The 27,139-nt window shown below is 41.7% G+C and overlaps 1 protein-coding gene across 6 annotated transcripts in view; it reads left to right on the top strand.

The window, feature by feature from the left end:
- The first annotated feature begins 4,237 nt into the window (after positions 1-4,237).
- Positions 4,238-27,139, top strand: part of NXPE3 (neurexophilin and PC-esterase domain family member 3) — a 50,051-nt gene continuing 27,149 nt past the window's right edge. For 2 of the 6 annotated variants that reach the window (XM_024759265.1, XM_024759266.1), the window contains exons 1-6: positions 4,238-4,493; positions 5,247-5,378; positions 5,958-6,005; positions 7,689-7,879; positions 8,508-8,619; positions 9,940-10,228. Coding sequence is in view for 5 of the 6 variants with exons in the window: in XM_024759266.1 (XP_024615034.1) it covers positions 10,136-10,228 (93 nt within the window). In the remaining variant the exon portion in view is untranslated. The remainder of the gene's footprint in view (positions 4,494-5,246; positions 5,379-5,957; positions 6,006-7,688; positions 7,880-8,507; positions 8,620-9,939; positions 10,229-27,139) is intronic. The other 4 variants (XM_024759261.1, XM_024759262.1, XM_024759263.1 and 1 more) reach the window with 4 other exon arrangements.

A 27,139-nucleotide genomic window follows, 5' to 3' on the forward strand; every position in this document is an offset into this window, starting at 1 on the left:
GCCCATGCACTGCAACAAAGAGTAGCCCCCGCTCACTACAACTAGAGAAAGCCCACATGCAGCAACGAAGAACCAACACAGCCAAAGAAAAAAACAGAGGGGATTGAAAGCAAGTCAGCCGAATAACACGGCTTTCTGTGTACTTTCTCTTTTGTCTTTGAAGGAAAAGAAAATCTTTTAGCACCTCAAAAAAGATTCTTCCAGGGGCTTCCCTGGTGGTCCAGCGGTTAAGACTCCACACTTCAACTGCAGGGGGCACAGGTTCGATCTCTGGTTGGGGAACCAAGATCCTGCATGCCACATGGTGCGGCCAAAAAAAAAAGATTCTTCCAAATTTAGATAATTTAACATACAGAGCCGAGAGAAGAGTCCTTTTAAAATGCCGTAAATTGAAGCTGACTGCCAATTTGGTGATTAGGTGGATATTGGTAATTGTTTTAGATATATCTGAATCAGCAAGAGTAATCGTTTCCAAACTTTTTGCTAATCAAAATATTGGGAGTACATATTGCATGATTCCATTTACACGACATTCTGGAAAAAGGCAACACTATAGGGAGAGAAAACAGGATTAGTGGTGGCCGAGTGTTGAGGGCAGGTGAGGCTGCTCGTGGGAATTTTTAGGTGATGAAACTATTCTATACAGTACTGTGGCTGTGGATACATGATTCTAGATATTTGTCAAAACCTATGCAACAGTACACAAAGACTGAAGTTTTACTATATGTAAAATTTACCCCCCATCTTAACTAGGATATCAGGGGATCTCAAGATGGAATGAGGACTATGACAAATGAATTTTTTTTTTTTTTTTTTTTTTTGCGGTACACGGTCCTCTCACTGTTGTGGCCTCTCCCGTTGCGGAGCACAGGCTCCGGACGCGCAGGCTCAGTGGCCATGGCTCACGGGCCCAGCCGCCCCGCGGCATGTAGGATCTTCCCGGACCGGGGCACGAACCCGTGTCCCCTGCATCGGCAGGCGGACTCTCAACCACTGCGCCACCAGGAAAGCCCCAAATGAATATGTTTTACAGATGTATGACATAAACTCACTGAAGGGGATAGGAAAAAGGGAGATGACCTAAGTAACTTTGGAAAATTGTTTTGACTGTATACTGTAAGTGTCAGTCCGTTTGGGCTGCTATAACAGAATACCATAGACTGGGTGGCTTATAAACAACAGAAATTTATTTTTTACAGCTCTGAAGGCTGGAAATCCAAGAACAAGGCATTCAGTGTCTGGTGAGGGCCAGCTTCCTGTTTCATAGACGGTCATTTTCTCACTGTGTCATCATATGGTGGAAGGGGTGAAGGAACCCTCTGGAGAGAGTGGAGCAAAGGAATACGCATTAAGTCTGAAACAGGGAAAAAAATTCCCAAACAAGGCAACAAGCTCAGCACAAGCCACAAGCTTTTATCTCTTGGTCAGGAAGTGTTCCAAGCCAAAGCCTCATGCCTGAAAGACTGCCTTTCCCAACAAGAGGCAATTAAGGTTAAATGAGATCATAAGGCTGTGGCCCTAACCTGATGAGAATGGTGTCTTTACAAGAGGAGGCAGAGACACCAGAGAGCTGTCATTCTCTCTGCCATGTAAGGACACATTGAGAAGGCTTATCTACAAGCCAGGAAGGGAACTCTCACCAGGAACTGAATCAGCTGGCATCTTGAACTGGGGCTTCCACCCTCCAGAACTGTGAGAAAATAAATTTCTGTTGTTTAAGCCACTCAGCCCATGGTATTTTATTATGGCACCCTGAGCAGACCAATACAGGCACCAAATACCTCTTCTAGTCTCCACCCTTGGCAGCGTCCTCTCACTGTCTGTGGTGTTTTGGAATAAGGTGGTTGGTATCCCATGTGACAGCAGTCACTTATTTTGAACAATGGCTCGATGGTTCTTCTGGCCCAAATTTCAGTCACTTGTTCAAAAAGAGGAAGCAAAGGAACTGAATCAGGAGCTGACATGGACTCAGGAGTGCTTATGCAGCAAGCTTCTGCCATCAGAGATGGAGCCAGACTTGCTGGTGAATGCCCCTCAAGTGAGCTGCATCATAAACAAGCTTAATTTGCTTTTGTTTATCTAAACTTAGGGTCCATCTTTGTTTTACTTAGAGAAATAAAATTTAGTTAACATTAGCATCTAAACCATTTCTGCAGACAGGTCAGAAATGACCAGTTCCTTTGGTTTCATAACAAAATATACAAACCTATGTTCTCATTTTTTTCTCCCAGCTCAAAGTTAGGTTATCATAAATGCAACATTTAGAAATTCCTTATGCTATGTCATAACCTGAGATAGGGAATTCAAGAGGAAGAGATTTGGGACACTCTTTTAGGTACTTTTCATTTGTCTTCTCACTTATTCCTAAGTGCAGGTGGTGTTGCCCCTAATTTACAGTTGGGGAAATGAACTCAGAGAAGTTAAGTACTTTGTTTGGGATGGCACTGCTAATAAGAGACAAAGCTGTGGATTAGACTGAGTCAGGCTAGGATCCAAAGTGCATGTTATTTTTGTACAGTAGTACTCTCCACTGGGAGTGTGGTGACTTTGCAGTCAGAGATCTTTTAAGAATCTAGTAGTGATGGACAGGCATCTCTGGTCCCTGCCACTCTTGTTTGTGTCTGTAATAACTGTAAAATATAAGATCACTAAAATGCCTTAGGGTTCTGTGCCTGTGTGAATGGGGGTTAATAAGGCTCACCAATGGTCCAAAATCATGACTAGGAGCCAGCATGTCCTATTTAAGTATTAGCCACTTGCCAAACTGTGAAAGACAGGTGGCAGGGAGTCCACCTACTGGAAGATGGGACTTAGAGCAGAAGCCTATTTTATGGGGCTGTTGATCGTTAGGCACAGAGGCAATGGAAACCACCTTTTATGAGTCCAAAAGGCTGATCCTCGAGAAAGAAGAATGAAATGATTACTCCAGAAGAGACTGCCCCATGTAGAACCTCCTTTTATTCCAGTCATATGGGTCACCCATGCATGCAGGTCTGATATGAAAACTTCTGAATGAGCACATAGAGTCCATTGTGGTCAGTAAATGTCAAATATTTTGACCTTGGAACAATAGTCTTGGGCAGTCTACTTTTGTTTTTTTTTTTGTTGTTGTTGTTTGTCTTTTTGGCTGTGTTGGGTCTTCGTTGCTGTGAGCAGGCTTTCTCTAGTTGCAGCGAGCAGGGGCTACTCTTCGTTGTGGTGTCGGGTTTCTTGCTGTGGTGCCTTCTCTTGTTGTGGACCATTGGCTAGGGCCAGGGCTTCAGTAGTTGCAGCACACCTGCTCAGCAGTTGGCAAGGGAGGGCCCTAGAGCGCATGGGTGAGGCAGTCTACTTTTAGAGGCTGCGTTTTGCTGGGATAAACTGGGGTTAACCCCACTGTGTTCCCAGCCCTGAGGAACACGGAGCACCCCTGCCATCTCTTCCGGTTTCCTGAGCAAGTGCTTCTGTCTTCGAAGGACTCTCAGTTCCTGAATTTCACATAGTTGCTACAGACGTTTTACTGCTTAGAAGAAAGTCCAAAATAGGATTACCTAGAATTCGGGTGTGTGTGGGGCGAGTATTCAGGTCTTTTTGCTGGAAGACCCATGTCACGTACAGGGCGAGTAAAAGCAAAAGAGTTGTTTTAAGGGCTAACAGAATATGTCCACTAATTTCAAGCAAGGAAAGATTCAAGGACCCAATGGCTCTCTGCTGGAGCTTGGCAAATCTTTTTTTTTTTTTAATTAATTAATTTTGGCTGCCTGGGGTCTTCATTGCGGTGTGCAGGCTTCTCATTGCAGTGGCTTCTCTTTGTTGTGGAGCATGGGCTCTAGGCACGCAGGCTTCAGTAGTTGCAGCACGCGGGCTCAGTAGTTGTGGCTCACAGGCTCTAGAGCACAGGCACAATAGTTGTGGTGCACGGGCTTAGTTGCTCTGCGGCATGTGGGATCTTCCCGGACCAGGGCTGGAACCGTTGTCCCCTGCATTGGCAGGTGGATTCTTAACCACTGCGCCACCAGGGAAGCCCCAGCTTGGCAAATCTTATTTCTCTGGTTCAGGGAACAAAACATTGCGCCACTGAGCGGAAAGACGGCCCAAGTAGGGGCATCTGGGGTTTGGTCACTTAGGCAGAGAAGACAAAAGCTTCGAAATGGATGCTCCCTGGGGAAACCCTGATGTCTGAAGGCGACAAGAGCTGGGGTCCTGATAGGGGCCAGAGCTCAGACCACAGGGCGACAGCAGCAGGACACCTTCGCGCGTGAGCCTAGCGGTGCGGAGCTCGACAGGCGCCAACTCTGCGTCCTTACTCCGGAGGACGCTTGCGCTCCAAGCCCGCGGCTGTCAGTCAGCGCCCTCGGTCCGCCCCTCCCAGAGCTTAACCAATCGCAGCCGGGGGTCGGGGGTGAGGCGACACAGCTGGTCCCGGAAGCCGGGGCCAGGCGGCCTGGTGCAGCGGCGGCGAGCGTTGGGGTGCCCGGCAGCCGGAGAGCGCACGTCGGGAGGCCAGAGCGGAGGTGAGTGCCAGCCTGCGGCTTGTGCTCCAGGGCCGGGCCGGGCCGGGCCGAGCCTCTGCCGCCCGAGCGAACCATTGCCTGGCTCCTCCCGGGCGCCTCTCGGCTGCTAAGCCCCTTCCTCCGCGCTTCGGCTCCCGAGCTCCCGGCCCGGTGCAGAGGAGCTGCAGCCCCGGGGTCATGGCTGGGGCATCTGAACCTGGAACGGGAGGCTCCGGCCTAAGGCGGGGCAGAGTTAAAGCCACCGGCTGCCGCAGCCTTGGTCCGGAGTAGCCCGAGCTGTAGCCGGTCCCTGGGCGGGGCTGGGCGCGAGCATCTCCATCCTCAGCTTTCTCGACTTGCTGCAACACCCGCAGGAGCAGCCGCAGCGCGGCGGAGCCCAGACTTTCGGGCCGCTAAAGACCCCTTCCCCTAACACCTTTTCTAAGCGAGTGCGGGGCACTTGGAGACGCCTCCCTCCTCTGCCCGCATCTCCAGTCTCATCGCTGCTCCGAGACCCAGCTGCCTCTTGGCTGGCGGTCCTCTAATGCGTTGGACTATTTTGGTTTTACTGAGCTGTCGTTTTGGGACATCAGATTGAGGTCACTTGGGTAAAGTGTGATTCTACAGGGTGTGATGTGGAGACTCTGCCTGGCCTGTCGCTCATCTCCACTTGATCAAAGACCGCTAGTGAGGTGGTAAGAGGGATTCACAGGATTTATACGAAATTTGTAATTGTCTGTAAAATTTTCCTTGCTTTCATTATTTATTCTAAAGGAGGATTGTTGCCACATTTTCTAAAGAATAAAGGATCACGCTGCTCTGATGGATCTCTCCCCTTCTCACTGTGGTTAATTATCATTTGGAACATCAGCGTGCTCTTGAAGCTGGCGGCACTCCCAGACCCTGGTAACTGTCTCAGTCCACGCAGTAGAACAGCACACTGTTCCTCCATAGTGTTTGGGCTCCGCTTTCCTTGACTGTGTTTAACATCTTTTGTGTCTTTCATCCTCACAATCTCTCTGGGCCTGATACAGTGCAGTTATTTGTTACTAAGAAAGGAAACGAAGGGATAGATCCCTGAAGTAGGGTTGGCTATCCCCATTGACCCAGAATCGGGTTGTCCTGGAGGGACAATGTAAGTTACAATTCAAGCATCATTTCTGAAAGGCCATCCCTGAGCAATTTGTACAAATAAGACCCTCTGGTCACTCTATACCATTGGTTCTCCTACCTGGCAGTGTATTATAATTATCTGCAGACCTTAAATAAAAACTGTTTCTCGGGCCCTACTCCTATGGATTCTGATCCAGTTGGTTGAGTGGAATGCAGGCATTGGTATTTTTATAAGCTTCTGGGATGATAATTAATGGGCATGCAAGGTTAAAGACCACCGCCTATCAACATGCCCTATTTTTTTCTTATAGCACTTATTGCTTTGTGACTTATTTAACTGATTTGTTTACTTCTCTACCCTACTGCCCCCAGGTATTATGAAAGCATTGGGGTGCTGCTTTGAAAGAAGAGAAGGCCTAGGTGAGTCAGCATTTTGGGCATGTGAGATGGGGGTACATGAAAGAGAAATGGAATGGAATATGGGGAAACAAGTCCTGTAGACTTCTGTCCCTGTGTACACTTCTGTCCCTGCTTCATTTTTATCCAAGGATTGATCTTATTTGGTTGACCCATCATCATCATGGTCTTGGATGAGTCTCCAGTTCCTTCCCTACACATTCCCCTGTTAAGTTTCAAGGTTTTACTCAGCACCCTATGAAATACAGCTGATCTTTGGAAAGCTCGAGATATGAACGTTTAAGTCGGGATATATTCCATGTAAATCTGTGCTTTTGTCTTTTATGTGTGGGGTCCTTGTATTCTGAATTAAAACTCTAGATACTTGCTCTGACAAGTACATCTATGTGGCTGGCAGGTCAGAGTATTTAGGATGGGGACCGTTCCAGAAACTGGGTATGTGGTTGTTCAATAATGTATTGTGTTTGTGTAGTGGTTGTCTAAGAACGTTAGCTCCCCCAGGGGGTGGGTTTGCTGCCTAATTTTTATTTATTTATTTTTGGCAGCATTGGGTCTGTGTTGCTGCGCGCGGGCTTTCTCTAGTTGCGGCGAGCGGGCTTCAGTAGTTTAGCACGCGGGCTCTAGAGCGCAGGCTCAGTAATTGTGGCACACGGGCTTAATTGCTCCGTGGCATGTGGGATCTTCCCGGACCAGGGCTGGAACCCATGTCCCCTGCATTGGCAGGTGGATTCTTGACCACTGTGCCACCTGGGAAGCCCCTAATTTTCTTTTTAGTACTGAACTCAAGTATTTCATTTGTGTTACTGACAATTGTAATTCCAAGTGATATAAGCAATCACTTTGTAATTCTCTTGTGAGATGGGGGTAGGAGGTCAGGTACCTAATGGCAGTATAGGGCTGTTGCCACAGGCCATAAAGAATTTAGATTGGCTGGTAAATAGTCTTAATCAAAATTTGGCAAAACAGACCCAGCAGACCATGGATTTTACTTTTTGCTTGTCATTTGAACATAAATATAAAGCATGAGTAAGTGGTGCTCTAACATTTCAGAAAGATTTGAAAACAAGACTGCTCAAGTTGAGATTCCTCATGGAGTGATCACAACTTTTAGATGTGTCCAAATACTTCTTGTTTTCTCTAGTGGTAGGATGGATCATTGAACTACATGATTATTCTAGTCTATAAGAAAATAAGGACCTACTGTATAGCACAGGGAACTCAATACTCGGTAATGACCTATATGGGAAAAGAATCTAAAAAGGAGTGGATACATGTATATGTATAATTGATTCACTTTGCTGTACCCCTGAAATCAGCACAGCATTGTAAATCAACTATACTCCAATAAAAATTAAAAAAAAAAGAAAAATAACATGGAGCTTTTATCTGTGGTTTATATTTTTTCCAGTTATGTTGCTATTTATAAGGTTTTGACCTTTAGCTCAGATCTGAGAATGATTTGCCCTATGTAAGTTCATGAATATAAATAGCCACTTATTGTTGGGTTTTTTTTTTTATTTATTACTAGGAAAGGAAATGTTCCTATCCTTACTCCGCCCACTACTTTGTACTGAAATCTATGTACATCTCTTTGCTATAAATTGTATTCTTGATTTCAAATATATTTTCCTTTGCTTCATTTTCAGTATCTTTAACCTGTATTTCATGTGCTTGTCTCTGTTGCAGCAGGAAGAATGGTATAAAAATGAAAAACTTCAACATGTGCTTCGAATGTGACAAGAAAAGAATAAGGGCTCTCACAATTGCTTGAGTTCAGATTTTACACTGGAAGGAAAGTTAGATGTAAACCCTAATTTCTTAGTTCTAATAAGTATCTCTTCTTGGGAACTGGAAATTTCCAAAAAAAAAAAAAAAAGGTAAATTAAATTCAATTATATTTTTTTATTTTTTGGTTGATCTAGGAAACTTTTTTTTAGAGTCATTCCTATCTAGCACTATTGTTCTTACTCAATTCTAAGGCAATTTGAGATACCAAATGATATTTTCCTGCTCTCTTTGCAAATAGATTTCTTGCAATAATGCCTAGGTTTTATTTTTATAGGAAAAACCCAGAAATCTGTTACAGATTTCTTTTTTCACTCTGGAATCTTTCATTTTAAATTTGTTTTCTCATATCTGATTTAATGCCTTGTTTCTCCTTATAAGCTCATCTTTAATTGTTACTTTTAGAAACCAGCTTTTTTCTTTATATTTGTGAGTTTTATTTCCTGGTGAAGATGAAGGAGAAAAACAAAAACCACCCAGAGGTGACAACTATCAACATTTTAGTATGTGTCTTTTCAAAGAGAGGTCTGTCTAGTACACCTCAGGCTGTATCTACTTAGGTGTACAGATGGATCTCTCAATCTCAGTGTTCCACCTACTTGTAGCAGGAAGTCAGATTCCTGGCATGACCTTCCATAATGATTTTTATAAGAAGTCCCTGGCTGTGAGGGGCTTCTTGCATGTTTGCATTGCTGCCTATAAGGCCTTTCGTTCCTTTAGCTCTGAAGTCTGCTGCCCTTGTGCCGTCCTTCTGTGCCACTGACCATTGCTGTGCTGCTACTGAACAGCTCTGAACCACACTGACGTCCTCTGAGCTGCTGGCCTTTCCACAGTACGTAGACCACGGCTACCGTGGTGCAGTGGAGTATTATCTTTGGTATATCATGTAAAGAGCTAAGTACTGGGAAGGAATGAAAAAGTATGATACATTGTTATCCTTAAGTTGCTTTTCTCTGATATATAGTTTCTGTTTTTGTTTTTGTTTTTTAAATATAGTCTTAATTGGTATAGAGTAGTTGGGGAGATGAGAAATGCATAGAAATACAGAGATCAGCTGAGAAGTGAAAAACGTAAGTGTTGTGGGAATTCTGAGGATGGAGAGCATACTGGAATAGCTTAGCCTTGTCTCCTTTATGAAGCTGGGGTGAGGAAGTGTTGTTGTATGTCCTTGTGGTATGGGACTTGTGGTATGGGAACGTATTAGACCAGAAGAGTGGAGGAGTGAGGGAAGAGGGGGCTTGCCAGGTCCAACACAAAACTGTAGGAGTATTGGTGCAGCTGAGGGAGTCTGAGGTCCTCTGCACTGTGGTTATGCACCCTTTTCACCTTTACCTCTCTATCCTGCCTTGCATGGAAAGCCTCACTGGGAACTAAACACTAACATTTTCACTGCTTACCTATATCATAAAAGCAGCTGGGGAGAGCATTTTAAAATAATTACGTGGAAGAACAGTTAGGAGCCATATACTCTCAAGTCTTCTGCCTCTAGCAGGTGTGATGAAGGATTTGGGTGAGCTGTTACTCCTGAAGCTTAGCTTTCCTCTCCTACATCTTCAGGGCAGGTGTCTTTCCTCCTGTGCCTTGTTACTCAGCTGAGGGAGCATCAGAACCACATGTGTGATGAGGGAGCCAGAAACCCGAAGGGTGTTTCCTGTCTCCTGCCGTACAGAGGGATGGCATCCCTGTTTTCCAGAGGTTATCAGAATGGTTTGCACCTAATCCCAGATCTTCTCATAAAATCACAGGTTTTCTTCTTACTGCTCTTTAAATATAATTACTCTAGTAATGTAATAAAACTTAAACTGTAAGGGAAGGGAAGTGGTTTTATTTACTTAGACCTCTTTAGAAAACTAACACTTGAATTTTGTAATTTCTAAGGGTTTGAAGATATTCTTCTTTGCTCTCTTAAAAGTTAAAACCTAAATAATAGGTCGTAGGACAAATATCTCTGTATTTACACAGAAGCCTGGAGCTGGGTTTAAGTAAATTGTCCAGATATGGAATAGATGTTACTGTGCTCTGTTTCTTTGCTTTCTCTTATGACTTTGGGTCTTCAGTAAGGTTAAGGAAGAGGAAATACGGTGTCTTTCCTTTTACTCCACTCTAAGCTGTTGTAATTGGTAATCTGTTTTCTCATCTCCCCTCTTCGAAGGAGTCCTTTGGAGAAAAATGTGCTTCTTAAATCAACCCCAGTTGCTCTTTTATACAAAGAACTCGTAAGTAAACTAGCAGAAAAGAAGCAAGTCAAGCTGAAAGCTCATCTGCAGCTCAGAAAAACAAAGACATGGCGTTTTAAGGAGTGAAGGGAGCATGGTGTCGGCCATGGGTGATCAAGACACAGCCAGACAATGTGGATCAGTTTCTTCAAACTACGTTTTTTCTGCTGTCTGCTTGCAGTATTGATGGTGGTAGTGCTGGTCATCAATGTCACTCAGGTGGAGGTGAGTACTCAGCATAACTAAGGGAATGAAGTCGAGGGATTTGGGGCTAACTGGCCTGGAAAATGTTGATCATCCGGAAACTTATCTCAGTCACAGTTCCTGTTTTCATTCATTCAATAAGTGTTTGAGTGCCTTCAATGGTTATATACTGTGCTAGTCACCAAAGGTGCGGTGGTTTCTTCACTATGGAGTTTGTATTCTAAATGTGCATGGGAGAAAGTAAGAGTAATAAGTAATCATAGAATATAATAATAAATGATAATTAGAAATTGTGAGAGGTACTGTAGAGAAAAGAAAGTGGGTTCTCTAGAGTAGCTTTAGAGTGATGAAAGAAAGTCTTTTCAAGGAGGGGACCTTTTAGCTGGCTCCTGGCAGAAAGCTGAAGGAGTATTTCAGGGGAGGGAGATGATGATGTCTTTTTTTTTTTTTAAATTAATTAATTTATTTTTGGCTGCTTTGGGTCTTTGTTGCTGCGTGCAGGCTTTCTCTAGTTACGGCGAGCAGGGGCTACTCTTCCTTGCGGTACGCGGGCTTCTCATTGCGACGGCTTCTCTTGTTGCGGAGCACGGGCTCTAGGCGTGCGGGCTTCAGTTGTTGTGGCATGCGGGCTCAGTAGATGTGGCTCACAGGCTCTAGAGTGCAGGCTCAATAGTTGTGGCACACGGGCTTAGTTGCCCTGCGGCATGTGGGATCTTCCCAGACCAGGGCTCGAACCTGTGTCCCCTGCACTGGCAGGCGAATTCTTAACCACTGCGCCAGCAGGGAAGTCCGATGAGTCTGTTTTGAAGACTGGGTGTGGTGCTCAGGACAGGGACCATGTCTTATTGAACCCTCACAAGTGTCTGGCACCGAGGAGGTACTTAGTAGTAGTCGCCTCTCCCCCTCTCTTCCATTCCCTTCATGAACTCACATATCACCAAAATTTATGGAGTATTTTTTATCTAAACTGATGCTGTACTTTTAATTTTGTTGGCTTGTGGTACTTCTCAGGTTATAGGTCGAACTTAATTACGGTATTTTTTTGGTTTTTGGATTTTGCTGTAAACTGAATGTTTGTGTCTCTCAAACATCCCGGCCCTGTGGGAGCTCAGGTTACTGTTTTCTCTCATGGTTTCGTGTGGTTCTTTCCCCAGCCTCCAGGAGTTTCCTTACACACATGCGCTCTTCAGTACTCTGCTGAATACTTAATTAGGACTGAGTTCTGTGTGCAGCTGTCTCCTACTGTTACTGTCCTGTGGATTCTAATCAGCTTGGTCTTTTAAGACTCTCAGCTCATCTCCTCAATTTAGGGGATTCTCCAGGCTCCACCTGCGTTCCCCTCTTGCTGCTGCAGCCTGGAGATGCTCTCAAGGCTGTAAGCAAAGGGCAATCAGTCATAGGGATCACTTCCTTTATTTCCCATCTTTCAGGCATCATGTCTTTTGTTGTCTGATGTGCAGTGTCTGGAAAACCACTGTTTCATGTGGAGGAGTGGATCTCACTGTTTCTGTATCTTGGCTGCAAGTGGAAGTCTGAGGGACTTGCATTTGAGGCGAAAGAGTTCATAGAGGAGCTGGAGAGAAGGATTAATGGACCAAGGGGAGGAGGAGAGGATGGGACCTAGAGTACAGATGGAGCAATAACTATGTAGAATGAGGGACATGGTACATTGTGAGTGTTCTTGCTATCATTTTATTATTAATTATGTAGGAGGAGCCATGCTCCTTCCTCTGACCTAAGAGGGAAAAATATCATAATGGTTGGCAATGTAGATACATTTGCTGCTGGAAGGTAAGACATTGAGGGAGTTCTTGCTTAGACAGGAGGCGGAAGGTGGAAGGAGGGTGGAGCCCAGGAGGTTGGTACGTAGGGGCTTGAAAGAATGGGGGTGGAAGATGGAGCTGACCCTGCACGATGATAGAGGGGCAATAACTTTCAAGATCATATGTGTGCATGGCGCTTACTTGCATTGGTTTTGTGAGTGTGTGTTTTGTTTTTCCACGTTCAATAGCCTGGGTGTAAGAAAAGAGAGGATAGTTGTGTAGGTCTAGGACGGCCGAGGAGGTATGAGAAAGAGAGACTTGAGAGGTTAGGCCATAGTCCCACATCTTAATTGTCATTATACTCAGGAAGAAATGTTAGGAATTATTGTTAGGAATTCCCCTAATAGCCCTGCTGTAGTTCTTGGAAACTTCTGGAGAATGTCCGCTAACAGCTGTAGCTATCTGCACGAACACAAACTGAACAATAATGGAGAAGGGAGGTGCCAGTAATATAAATGATGTAGGACAACTCTAATATTGAAAATATAAATAAATCTTTTAGTGGAGTGGGGTGAGACACTTCCCCTCGTCTAAAGAGGTTATCTTGTCCAGGCTGAGAGTATTGTTATGACTTTTAAACTGTTCAATTTATTACTATGATGATAATTTTTAAAGAAGCTTGGGGTGGGGAGTGGGGAGTGGGAAAGGCTCTGATCCTTGGCCGTCTCCTGTCCCTTAATCCCTGGTCTGTCCTAGGCTTCTGATCCTGATTGTACTCTCCTTGCAATTAGAGTATCTGAGTATTTTCTAAAAAGCACAGATTCAATTTTAATTAAAAATATCACATAAGAAAATTAACCATCACAGGTGATAAGGGGAGAAAAAGCATTTTCAAATATGCCAAATTCAGAGTTGGTTAAGATAAACAAACAAAACAAACAAACAACACTAAATGCAGCAAATATTCTTTCCATTGGTAACAGGTCTCTTTCATGTTTTTGTTTCCTCATCTCATGCTCAAGTTAGCCTCCCTTATATTGTATATGTGGAGTTTTTTGAAATTTAAGAAAGGAATATTTCCTTTGTCACGACTATTACATTTTTACTTAGTTTTCCAACATAAAATGTGGTTAGATACTTTAAATTCTTCAGCTTCTGAAACATTAATAAAGATTTATTGAATGAAAGTTGAATAAATTCGAAATAATTCATGGGTGTTTAAAAAATACAAACCCTAGGGCATCCTGTCTGCTCCATCTCAGATGTATCACACCAAAATCCCCACATTTCCTAAGATTTGGCCAAATTCAGTTAAACAAATAGAGGAACAAATAAGATCCACAAACTAGCAAAACCTCTCTAGTTAGGTGATTGTGAGTAGAGCAACTACTATAGTGAATTCTCAGATTTCTGAATTTCTAGACGTCTCTGAATGTAAAGGACTTATTATCATGTTGGTATATACGGTAGGCTGAATAAAGCCCCCAAAGATGTCAGTGTTTGAATTCTCAGAACCTGTGAATATGTTATCTGATAAAAGAGACTTTGCAGACAAGTTTAAGTTAAGAATCTTGAGATAAGGATATTATTCAGGATTATTTGGGTGGGCCCAATATAATCACATGGGTCTTTATAAGAGAGTGGCAAGAAGGTGGAGGTGATATGATGATGGAAGTGGAGATTAGAATGATGCAGGTAGAAACCATGGGAGAAAAAATATCACATATGAGAAGGAGATGTATATCAATATCTAGCAAAAGTTTGTAGGGAGAATTCTCTGTTAGTTCTCTGATAACCTCTCATTGAGCATGGCCTGTATTTATTTGTTTTTTCCTTATTCATTGATATTTTAAATATATATGTTTTCTGATTATGAAAACAATACCAGTGTATTAGGGCTTTTGGCTGCAAATAAAGCTGATTCAATCTGGCTTTAATATTAAGGAATAATATTCATTTAGAGTAGAAGTCAGGAGGTATAGTTGGGCATAATTCATTTTGCTAAGTTGAGCATAGTTCAGGCTCCATTTCTCTGTAAGTCTCTCAGCTGTGCCCTCTGTGCATTAGCTTTGTCTGTGGCATCCTCTTTCATGGCTGGATTTTAGGTTGCTGCCACAGCAACAGGTGGTTGCTTTCTTGTACATGTCCAGCTTGAGATACAATTTTTTCCCCAAAAATATTCTCAAGAGTTACTTGCATTTTTTTCATTGGCAAGTAAAATTCAGAGAGCTGTTCCCAGAGTACTGGTGGTGTATGGATTTGGGTGCATGAATCCATCAGAAACATGCAGCAGCTTTTCATAGAACAGAATTGGGTCACAGGCCCATTCCTGAATCAGTCACTTGGGATTATTCTTTGATCAGTCAGGCCCGCCCCTGAGCTGACAGGTCAGTAAACAGCAGTGTTGTGTTTCAGTAGACAGGAGTAAAACAGGCCTGTGGGACAGGCAAGCATAGTGTTCATTCCAGTCCATACCTTACAGTGGCTCCAGGAGTGACCATTAGTGTTTCCTCTTGGCTCTGAATCTAAAAAGATGGCAGACCTTGAAGCTGCCCTTGTTACTGGCCTAGAATAGGGTTATCATTTGGGAAAATTAAGTAAATTGACATTTTTGCATTCTTTTTCATTTTTAAGTAAAATTCAGGTGACTTAGCACCAAGCATCTGGTGATTCTTGGATTGGGCTGTATGGGTCAGTTTACTGGCCTTAAGTTGGTAGCTGGTGGCTACCCAAGGAACAAGAGTGGCCATGGGAGAGGAAGAGAGGAAAAAGAAAGGAGAAGGAGGCATGCTGTGAGCACACAGTGCATGGTTTGGTCCTTAGTGGTTTGTCATAGCCTCACAACAACTAAAAAGAGAGGGAGGCTGGAATATTTCCTAAAACGTAATCAGTAGGTAAGGGAAATTTTTCTGTTTTTAAAAAATTGAGATATAATTTACATATAACGTTGTGTAAGTTTAAGGTGTGTGATGTGTTGATTTGATACATTTATATATTGTAATATGATTACCACTATAGTGTTAGCTAGCACTTCTATCATGTCACATAATTATCATTTCTTTTTATGGTGAGAACAATTAAGATCTTGTTTGTTAGCAACTTTGAAGTTTGTTACATAAACTTATTATATTTATATTAATACAATAATACACTATTGTTGACTACAGTCACTATGCTATGCGTTTGATCTCTAGGACTTATTTATCTACTAGTTGCAAGCTTGTACCCTTAAACAATATCTCCCTAATTCCCCAATCCCCTAGCCCCTGGTAATCATTTTATTCTTTGTTTTCACGAGTTCAGCTTTTTTTTTTTTTTTTAACATTTTATTCCTTTTTTTTTTTTGGCCGCACCACGTGGCTTGTGGGATCTTAGTTCCCCAACCAGGGATTGAACCTGGGCCCTTGGCAGTGAAAGCATGGAGTCCTAACCACTGGACTGCCAGGGAATTGCGGAGTTCAGTTTGTTTAGATTTCACATATAAGTGATATGGGGTATTTGTCTTTCTCTGTCTGACTCATCTCACTTAGCATAATATTCCATTGTGTGTGTGTGTGTATATATATATATATACACACACACTGCATTTTCTTTATTCATCCATCAATGGACTTAGGTTCTTTCCATATCTTGGCTATTGTGAATAATGCTACAGTAAACATGGGTGTGCAGATATCTTTTTTTATACCTTTTTTCATTTCCTTAGGATATACACCCAGAAATGGGATTGCTGGATCATATGATAGTTCAATTTTTAATTTTTTGAGGAACCTTCATGCTGTTTTCTGTAGCAGCTGAACTAATTTACATTCCCAACAAGTGTATAAGGGGATAAGGGTTCCCTCCTCTCCCTATCTTCTTTATTTTCCTTATGGTAGCCATTCTAATAGGTGTGATGTGATATCTTATCATGGTATTGATTTGTATTTCCCTGATGATTAGTGATGTTGATCATCTTTTCATGTACCTGTTCACCATTTGGATATCTTCTTTGGAAAAAATGTCTATTTAGTTCCTCTGCCCGTTTATTTATTTATGTATTTTTGGCTGTGTTGGGTTTTTGTTGCTGTGCACAGGCTTTCTCTAATTGTGGCAAGTGGGGACTACTCTTTGTTGCAGTGCATGGGCTTCTCATTGTGGTGGCTTCTCTTGTTGCGGAGCACAGGCTCTAGGCACGTGGGCTCAGTAGTTGTGGCTCGTGGGCTCTAGAGCACAGGCTCAGTAGTTGTGGTGCATGGGCTTAGTTGCTCCACAGCATGTGGAATTCCATGGCGTGTGGAATCTTCCTGGACCAGGGCTTGAACCTGTGTCCCCTGCATTGGCAGGCGGATTCTTAACCACTGTGCCACCAGGGAAGTCACCCTCTGCCCATTTTTAAAATTGGATTTTGTTGTTATTCTTATTGAGTTGTATGAGTTCTCTATATATTTTAGATAGTCACCCTTTATCTGATATATAGGTTGCAAATATTTCTCCCATTCCATAGGTTATCTTTTCATTTTATTGGAGCTATCTATTGCAATGCAGAAGCTTTCTAGTTTGATATAATACCCCTTGTTGATTTTTGCTTTTGTTGCTTGTGCTTTTGGTGTCATATCTAAAAAAATCATTGCCAAGACCGATGCCAAGACACTTCTTCTTCTAGTATTTTACAGTATCAGATCTTATGTTTGTTTTTAATCCATTTTGAGTTCATTTTTGTGAGTGGTGTAAGATAGGGGTTCAATTTCATTTGTTTATTTGTGGTTAACCAGTCTTCCCAGCACCATTTTTGAAGAGACTATGCTTTCCTCATTGAGTATTTGTTTGCTCCCTTATGAAATATTAGTTGACTGTTTATGTGGAGGTTTATTTCTGAACTCTTGATTGTATTCCATTGGTCTATATGTCTGTATTTATGCCAGTACCATACTGTTTTGATTACTATAGCTTTGTAGTGCAGTTTGAAATCAGGACATGTGATACCTTTAGATTTGTTCTTTTTTCTCAGGATTGCTTTGGCTATTTGGGATCTTTTGTCGTTCCACATAAATTTTAGGATTGTTTTTTCTATTACTGTGGAAAATGCCATTGGAATTTTGATAGGGTTTTCACTGGATCTATAGATGACTCTGTTAGTATAGGTGTTTTAACAATATTAATTCTTCCAATCTATGAACATGGGCTCTCTTTCCATTTGTTTATGTCTACTTCAGTTTCTTTCATCGAAGTTTTCATTGTATAGATCTTTCACTTCCTTGGTTAAATTTATTCCTAATTATTTTATTGTTTTTGATGCTACTGTGAATGGGATAGTTTTCTTTATTTTTTTCCAGATGTTTTGTTATTAGTGTATAGAAATGCAATTTATTTCTGTATGTTGATTTTATATCCTGCAGCTTTACTGAATTTGTTGATTAGTTACAACAGGTTTTTGATTGAGTCTTTAGGATTTTCTAAATACAGGTGACCCTTGAACAAGATGGGTTTAAACTGTATGGGTTCACTTATACATGAATTTTTTTCAGTAGTAAATACTACAGTACTACATAATCCACAGTTGGTTGAATCTATGAATGTGGAACTACAGATATGGAGACACCGTGTATAAGGAGGGCGTCTAAGTTATATGCAGATTTTCGACTGTGTGGAGGGTAAGTGTCCCTAACCTCTGCATTGTTCAAGGGTCAACTGTATGAGATGATATCATCTTCAAATAATGACAATTTTACTTCTTCATTTCTGATTTGGATGCCTTTTATTTCTTTGTCTTGCCTAATTACTCTAGCTGACACTTATAGTACTATGTTGAATCAGAGTGGTGACTGTGGACATCCTTGTCTTGTTCTTGATTTTAGAATAAAAGCTTTTAATCTTTCACCATTGAGTGTGATATTAGCTGTGGGTTTGTTGTAAATAGCCTTTATTAAATTTACCTTCTATACCCAGTTTGTTGCGATGTTTTTATCATGAAAGGATGTTGTATTTTATCAAATACATTTTCATTCTATTAATATGGTGTATCACATTTATTGTTTTGTGTATGCTGAATCATACTTGCATCCCAGGGGTAAATCCCACTTGGCCATTCTTCTTTCCTGAGGTGTAAAGTTAGGTTGCATGAGATAGATCTGTTTTCTTAATATATACATTTGTTGCTATGAACATCCCTCTCAGAACTGCTTTTGTGGTAGGTTTTCCATAGGTCTTAGTATGTTATTTCCAGCTTCATTTGTTTTGAGATATTTAAAAATATTCTTTTTCAACTTACTCTTTGATCTATTGGTTGTTCAGGAGTACGTTGTTTAATTTCTACATACTTGTAGATTTTCCAGCTTTCCTCTTGTTGTTGATGTCTAGTTTCATACCACTGTGGTCAAAAAGGATAGTTGGTATGATTTCATTCTTCTTAAATTTGCTAAGACTTGCTTTGTGGCCTATCATGTGATCTAAAGTGGGGCATGTTCCATGTGCACTTGAGAAGAATGTGTATTCTACTGCTGTGATTGAATGTTCTATAAACGTCTCTTAGGTTCATTTGATCTAATATATGGTTCCAGTCCAATGCTGCTTTATTGATTATCTGTCTGGGGGATCCATCCATTGCTGAAACTGGGGTATTGAAACCCCCTACTATTACTATATTCATGTGTGTTTTTCCCTTCAGTTTTGTTGGTATTTGCATAATAGATTTAGGTGTTTTGACATTGGGTAGGTATAGATTTATGATTGTTATATTTTCTTGATGTATTGACCCATTTATCATCATATAATGATCTTCTTTATCTCTTGTTACTGGTTTTGGTTTAAAGCCTATTTTGTCTCATATAAGTATAGACAACCCCCTTTCTTTTGGTTTCTATTTGCATGTAATGTCTTTTTCCATCCCTTCATGTTGAGTCTTTTTGTGTCATGAAATCTAAAGTGAATCTAGGCTGCATGTAGTTGGGTCTTATTTTTTTATTCATTCAGCCACTCTGTGCCTTTTGGTGAATTCAATCCACTTACATTTAGAGTATTTATTGATACATAAGGACTTATTAATGCTATCTTATTAATTGCTTTCTATTTGTTTTGCATTTTCATTGTTTATTTTCTGCTCTGTTTGTGCCTTCCTTTTTTTGTAAATTAGTGATTTTCCATGGTGGTTGCTCGGTTTTCATTTCTTTCGCCTTTGTGAATTTTCTTTATGTTTTTGTTTCGTGGTTACATAAAACATTTCATAGATAAAGCAGACCATTTTAGGCTGATAACAGCATAACTTCAATTGCACATAAAGCTCCACCGTTTTATTCCCTCCCTTTTATATTTTTGATGTCACAGTTTACCTCTTTTTGTACTGTGTATTTGTTAACAAGTTATAGTAGCTGTAGTTATTTTCTTTAACCTTTATACTATAGTTAAGTGGTTAACACACCATCCTATTACAGAATTAGAGTTTTCTAAATCTGTATATTTATCTTCAGTGTGTTGTATACTTTTGTATGTTTTCATATCACTAGCATCTTTTCATTTCAGCTTGAAGAACTCCTTTCAGCATTTCTTGCAAGGCAGGTCTAGTGGTGATGAACTCCCTCTGCTTTTGTCTGTCAAGGAAAGTCTTTATTTTTCCTTCACATCTGAAGGATAACTTTTCTGGGTATTCTTGGCTGGCAATTTTTTTCTTTCAACACTTTGGATATGTCATCCACTCTCTCCTGGCCTGTAGGTTTTCTGCTTAGAAATCCACTGAGAGCTGAATGGACATTCTTTTGTAGATTACAATATTTTTTCCTTTGGCTGTGTTTAGGATTCTCTCTTTATGCTTGTCTTTTGACAATTTCATTATAATGTATTTGGAGAAGGTCTTTTTGCATAGAGATAATAGGGTGATCTATTAGCTTCTTGAACTTGGTTGTCCAAGTATATCCCTAGGTTTGGGAAGTTCTCAGCTATTATTTCTTTAAATAAACTCTGCCCCCTTTTCCCTCTCTCCTCTCTCTCAAACCCTGATTATTCTAATATTTGTACATTTGGTGGCGTCGCATAGATCATGTAAGCTTTCTATGCTCTTTTTCATTCTTTTTTTTCCTGCGTTCTCTTCTGATTGGTTTATTTCAAAGTTCCTGTCCTCTGGCTCCCTTATTCAGTCTTCCATTTGATCTCCTTTGCTATAGATGCTCTCTATTGCATTTTTTTCATTTTATTCATGGAATTTTTCAGCTCCAAAATTTCCATTTGCTTCTTCTTTATGATTTCTATCTCTTTGTAAGTTTCTGATTTTGTTCATGTATATTTTGATTTGTTTGTCTATGTTTTATTGTAGCTCATTGAGTTTCCTCAAACAGCTATTTTGAATTCTTTATCTTCTAGGTTGTTAATTCTGTGCCTTTGAGCTTGGTTATTGGAGGATTATTGTTGTCTTTTGGTGATGACATGTTTCCTTGATTCTTTATGTTCCTTGTACATTTGCATTGCTGCTTTCACACTTGAAATAGCAGATACCTCCTCTTGTCTTACTAGTTGCCTTTGGATGGGATAAAATGTTCATTAGTCCTGTTTTATCTGTGGTTGTTTCTGCCCTGGTACGGGTACGCTTGCTTCCCATGTCTTGCTGCTTCTTGTGGCGCAGTTCTTCACCTTTTCTTACAATCCGCCAGGCTAGCTGCTGTTAAGCTTTTGTTTTCCAGAAGGAGGCACTATGGCTTAAGTTTGTATTTCTCCCTTGTCCACAGAGACTGATAGTGTCCTCTTTAGCAGAGTCTCACTGCCTCATTTGGGAGCATGCAGAGTGTGGGGAGGTGTGGGTTTAGCACTCAGGGCATTGGGAGTGCCCGTGGGCTCTGTGGAAAGATTGTCGGGTGAGGGTCTCCCATGGGCTCATGGGCGGACTCCCTGCTAAAGTCCTGAGCACAGTTACCAGGAACTGCATCCCTTCAGTGCCCTTTGGTATTCTTATCTGCCTCTTTCCTGATCCCTTCCCCGCTCCAGTCATGGAGATCCCACCTCAGTACTTGGGGTGCTGCTGAGTTAAGTGGGTTTCTCTCACGTTGGGGGTAGCTGGGCACTAACTTGCCACTCTCCTTTTCCCTCTTGGAAGAGGGCGCTCCTGGGTTGTTCAGCCCTGGGCTTGTTATGTGTGGGGAGGGACAGTGCTGGCAAAGTTCCTTCCCCTTGGGAAGACTGGATTTCTACAAATTCTTTCTCATCTGTTCGTATCTGCCTGGGTCAGCATGCTCCAGGTTTTCCCTGACTATGGCCAAGAGGGATTGGGACAAGTTCACTGGCTATGCTGTCTTTACTGAGGTGTATCTGCCTATTACCAGATACACATGTGGTCGAGACTCCTCCTAGGTCCCTTGGCATGTGGTACTGGATCCCTCAATTCCCACAGAGGCACTTTTGTTTTTTGGATGGGTGCCTAATTTGTTGTTAAAAAGGAGGACAAAAAAGGAGGAATGTCTTATGCCATGTCATGGCGCTGATGTCAACTCTGCCAGGGAAAAATTTTCAAAGTCATTATTACCCTTTTTAATGAACAAATAATACTGTGTGTTCCTTTAAAATGAAGGAGCCCAATGAAATTCTTCCAGTTGAGAGTGTCTGGATACAAGTGTAAAATGAAAGGGAAAAAATACAGAATCTAAGAAGATCATTAAAAATCCTTTTGTATTTTGGGATTATTTTTACCTTGTTTGGCATTACGTTTACCTCGTATAGGATTTTTTTTTTTACATCTTTATTGGAGTATAATTGCTTTTCAATGGTGTGTTAGTTTCTGCTTTATAACAAAGTGAATCAGTTATACATATACGTATGTTCCCATATCTCTTCCCTCTTGCGTCTCCCTCCCTCCCACCCTCCCTATCCCACCCCTCCAGGGGGTCATGGGGAGCCTGAGGCCTTGTTTAAGTGGTTTATAACAGGTAATACTAGCTATTGAGGAGAGTGATTTTCAGTTTTGCTTTGCTATTGTTGTTTTCCCTTGCAATTTGACTTATTGCATAATGTCAGATGCAGTTCCCTGGGTTAGGTACTAAAAAAGTCCTACACCCAATTTCCAATGTGGGTAGAGGGAATTTTTCCATACCACCAGGCAACTCTTGGACACCAGCAGGGTGACCTACAGTTCAAATCAATTCTGACACTGTAACTGAGCAGGACCCTATGGGCCCTTCCTGGACAGATCCCCTCCCCCAGGTCCTCTGCTGGCCTCTCCTTTGTAGAAAAGCTGTAGTTTCTCAGGCCTCCCGAGAGTCACAAAAGCCTGGCCCAAGAATTAATGATTGAAAGGACAATATAGTGACAAAAGTAGCAGTTGGGCCAGGAGAACTGGTAACAATTGAAACAGTAAATCAGCCACAAGGCAGTCACAGTATCCATAGTTCCTCCCTGAAATACGTAGATAACAGTATCTGATCCACATTCCTGAGCTGCTTTACAGATGCTAAAACCCCCACCAAATGGAAGAAGTTAACTATTCGATGATCATGAGCACACAGCCCCCAGACCATCTGGAACCTGAAGATTGGTAACATTAACCCCTGTGACACCGCCTTGCTACCACACCATCACGATCAGAGAATCGTGCACGAGCTGATCATATACTCTGTGACTCCCCTCCCTCACCTTCCCTTTAAAAATGCTTCCCTGAAACCCATTCGGGAGTTGGGGTGTTTCTGAGCACTAGCTGCCCTGGACTCCTAGTTGGGCGCTTTATGATAAACGCTGCACTTTACTTCCCCACAACCTGGTGTCAGTAGATTGGCTTTACTGTGGGCAGGCGAGTGGACCCAAGTTTGGTTTGGTAACAACACTGTCTATCTGAAGATAGCATCAAATCCCACAGGTTAAGGGCTCAGTCCTATAAGACTCTCCCCCAAGCCCAACTTCAGATGCCAGTCACAAGTCCAGGTTGTCACCTGTGCTTCGGACTGACTATAGATCAGAAGTTCCAGTGGTCTCTGCCTTGGCTTCAGTTGATTTGCTAGAGCAGCTCACAGAAATCAGGGAAACATTTTACTTACAGGATTACTGGTTTATTATAACCAATTATAACTCAGGAATAGCCAGAAGGAGGAGATGCATGGGGCAGGGTATATGGGAAGGACATAGAGCTTCCATGCTCTGAATGCACCATTCTCCTTGAATCTCCATGTGTTCACCAACCCGGAAGCTCTCCAAACCCCATCCTTTTGGGTTTTTATGGAGGCTTTATTCCGTAGGTGTTATTGATTCAGCCTCCAGGGGTGGGTGTCCAGGGTGGCACTGAAGGTTCCAACCCTCTAATCATGGTTGGTTCTCCTGACAACCCAACCAGCCCCCATCCTCAGGTGCTTTCCAAAAGCCACCATGGTAACACACACCCTGCTGTGGTGGAAAGGGGCTTGTAACGAAGAACAAGGAACCCATTTCCCCTTTATGACTCTGAAGTGTTTTCAGGAACTGAGGGCACGAAACCAAATATTACAGCAAAAGATGCTCCCATTGCTCTTATCGCTGCCAAGGATTTTGGGAGCTGTGAGCCCGGAACTGTGGATGAAGACCAAATGTATATTTCTTACAAATCACAGTATTGCAGGTACATAGCTATTTTTCCCATCCATGTGTTCATCTGTCCTTCTGTCTATTAAGAAAATAATTAATGAAAAGTATAAAACACTTGAAAGAATAGAGAGTGGTATTAAGTACATAAATGAATTCCCTCCCCAGTCGTCGCTCTCAGTGTTGTTTCTTGGATGTAACTGCTTGTTTTTAATTATTTGCTTAGTTAGTGCTAATTACACATTACACAGTTATATCTTGTTTTGTCAGCTTTACACTGTACCTTCTGACCTTTCCACATCAGGCAGTACAGCATGGATGGTTAAGTTAAAACACAGACTGAACTCAGAATGCGTGCGTTCTAGTCCAGGTTTGCTGCTTCTAACCTATGTGACCTTGGGCAAATTATCAAGCCATTCACTGCCTCAGTTTCCTTGTCTATCATATGGCATAATCATAGGACTTATATCATGGGATAATTTAAACATTGTATTAAAAGATTTATGTAAAGTCTTCAAAAGAGTGTCCGGCACATAGGTGCTTAGTAGATGTTGGTTGATACTGCTGTTCCTGTTAAGAAAATGAAAGATGAGGTCTTCTGCTGACTCACACTTTCTGTCACTCTTTTCTAAACTTTATAAAATTATCTTTATTTCTGTGCATTAAAATAATGTATTTAGACCTTTTCTTTCCCTAATAGCATTAGATAGCACATTTTAACTTCCTCCTGTAAGTGAGGAAGAAAATCATTTCTGCATTATTTTACATTTGACTTCCATTAGCTAGCGTATAACTTTTGCATCATCAGGCTTTATAATCTTTAGTATTATTGCTCTAACTATAATTAAGGCTAACGTGTAGCCTTAATTATATCAATCTTTATGGATTGATTCTTTGTTAAAAAAACTTATTTATTTAATTTATTTATTTTTGGCTGCCTTGGGTCTTTGTTGCTGCACACGGGCTTTTTCTAGTTGTGGCTAGTGGGGGGCTACTCTTTGTTGCGATGCGCGGGCTTCTCATTACGGTGGCTTCTCTCGTTGTGGAGCACGGGCTCTAGGCGCACAGGCTTCAGTAGTTGTGGCACACAGGCTCAGTAGCTGTGGTTCATGGGCTCTGGAGCACAGGCTCAGTAGTTGCGGCGCACGGGCTTAGTTGCTCCGTGGTATGTGGGATCTTCCCAGACCAGGGATTGAACCTGTGTCCCCTGCATTGGCAGGCATTCTCAACCACTGCACCACCAGGGAAGCCCTGGATCGATTCTTATACTTAAAAACAATAACATTATGAATATCATGTAAATGTTAGTCAATATAGAACATGATCCTTTGAAACCAAATCTATATCTCTTGATGGAGAATTTCCCAAACAGCAAGGTCAAACGGATCTTTTTTATACAGTACCTCAGTTGCTTAATCATGCTGCATTTTAATTTGCTTCATATTTTAATGATGACTTTCTTGTACCTCTTCTTGTTTTTTTTTTTTTTCTGGAGTGCTAATTGCCTTTTTTTCTGTTGAGAGAAAGTACCACCTTCTGTAACGTGTCATGAGGATTTTCCTTCATATGATTTGTTGAATTGAATCCACTTGCTGCTTCTCCTTTTTTTTTTTTAAAGATGTTTTTGATGTGGGCTTTTTTTTTTTATTTTGCGGTACGCGGGCCTCTCACTGTTGTGGCCTCTCCCGTTGCGGAGCACAGGCTCCGGACGCGCAGGCTCAGCGGCCATGGCTCACGGGCCCAGCCGCTCCGCGGCATGTGGGATCTTCCCGGACCGGGGCACGAACCTGTGTCCCCTGCATCGGCAGGCGGACTCTCAACCACTGCGCCACCAGGGAAGCCCCTGATGTGGACCATTTTAAAAGTCTTTATTGAATTTGCCACAATATTGCTTCTGTTTCATGTTTTGGTTTTTTGGCTGCGAGGCATGAGGAATCCCAGTTCCCTGACCAGGGATCGAACCCTCACCCCCTGCATTGGAAGGCGAAGTCTTAACCACTGCACTGCCAGGGAAGTCCCTCCCCTTGCTTCTTCAAGGCATTTTGGTTCTTTTTCCTCAGAGCCCTCTGTCTTCCTGTTTCACTGTTCACTGATTATTGTCTTGACCTGTTGCCCAGCTGTTATTCTGAGTTTGCTTTTCATTGAATTCCTGGGTTGGTTTCACTCTTGCTCATGTCTTTCACTTCCTTGGATTTTTCTTTCCATTTTACTGGGTTAAATCTTCAAATAATGTTTTTCTGAAAGAGCACATGGGAACAAAGCTTACATGTCTGAAACTGTCTTTATTTTGCCCTCATAAATGATTTGTATTTGTATTTAGAACACTATATTCAAAATCCTTTTCCCTCAGAACCTTACAACTTTGCTCTACTGTCTTCTAGTGTCCAGTGTAGCAAAAGACAAGGCTAATGCCAATCTAATTCTTGTTTTTTTATTGGTAACATTGTTCTTCTTTCTGGAAGCTATTAGGACCTTTTCTTTACCTGTGAAATTTTACAAGGCTCTAAGGTGAGTTTTTTTTTTTTTGGTAGAAAACTTTATTGTCAAATAGGCAGATCTGCTCACTAATAAGAAAAGAGCTTAAACATCTGAAATTTAGAGACAGAGTATAAAATTTTGAGATACAAAATATTAGAAAGCCATTGTGTTGTACGGTATATAGAGCAAAATGCCACAATATAAATAGCAATTAATGTCCAAACTAAAAAAGACTGAAGTCCTTATAAGGTCATCTTCTAAGCAGAAAGGCCAAAGTGAAGATTAAGGACCAGTTCTAAGAGGGTGTAAAACATGGTCTTTGGGAAGCACTGGAGTTCTATTAAGGCACTTTCTTGCATACCTGGGATAAATCCCACTTGGTCATGGTGTATAATTCTTTTTACACATTGTTGGATTTGATTTGTTAATATTTTGTTGATGATTTTACATCTGTGTTTATGAGGAAAATTTGTAGTTTTCTTGTAATGTCGTTGTCTAGTTTTGGTATTAGGGTAATGCTGGCTTTATAGAAAGAGTTAGGAAGTATTCCTTCTGCTTCTATATTCTGACAGAGAGTGTAGAGAATTGATACAATTTCTTCCTTAAATATTTGGTAGAATTCATCAATGAATCCCACCTGGACCTGGTGGTGTCTGTTTTTGAAAGGTCATTAATTATTGATCCAGATTCTTTACTAGAGATTATAGGCCTCTTCAGATGATCTGTTTCTTCTAGTATGAGTTTTGGCAGAGTGTATCTTTCAAGGAATTGGAGCATTTCATCTCAGTTATCAAATTTGTGGGTATAGAGTTGTTCGTGGTATTCCTTGATTATCCTTTTTTAAAAAATTAATTTATTTATTTACCTATTTATTTTTGGCCGTGTTGGGTCTTTGTTGCTGCACACGGGCTTTCTCTAGTTGTGGTGAGCTGGGACTACTCTTGGTTGCGGTGCGCGGGCTTCTCACTGCAGTGGCTTCTCTTGTTGCGAAGCATGGGCTCTAGACGTGCAAGCTTCAGTAGTTGTGGCTCGCGGACTCTAGAGTGCAGGCTCAGTAGTTGTGGTGCATGGGCTTAGTTGCTCCGCAGCATGTGGGATCTTCCCTGACCAGGGCTTGAACCCATGTCCCCTGCATTGGAAACCACTGCGCCACCAGGGAAGCCCCGGCAGGCGGATTCTTAACCACTGC

The sequence above is a fragment of the Neophocaena asiaeorientalis genome, unplaced genomic scaffold (assembly GCF_003031525.2).
Source record: "Neophocaena asiaeorientalis asiaeorientalis breed wild unplaced genomic scaffold, Neophocaena_asiaeorientalis_V1.1 scaffold197, whole genome shotgun sequence".
Taxonomy (NCBI): domain Eukaryota; kingdom Metazoa; phylum Chordata; class Mammalia; order Artiodactyla; family Phocoenidae; genus Neophocaena; species Neophocaena asiaeorientalis.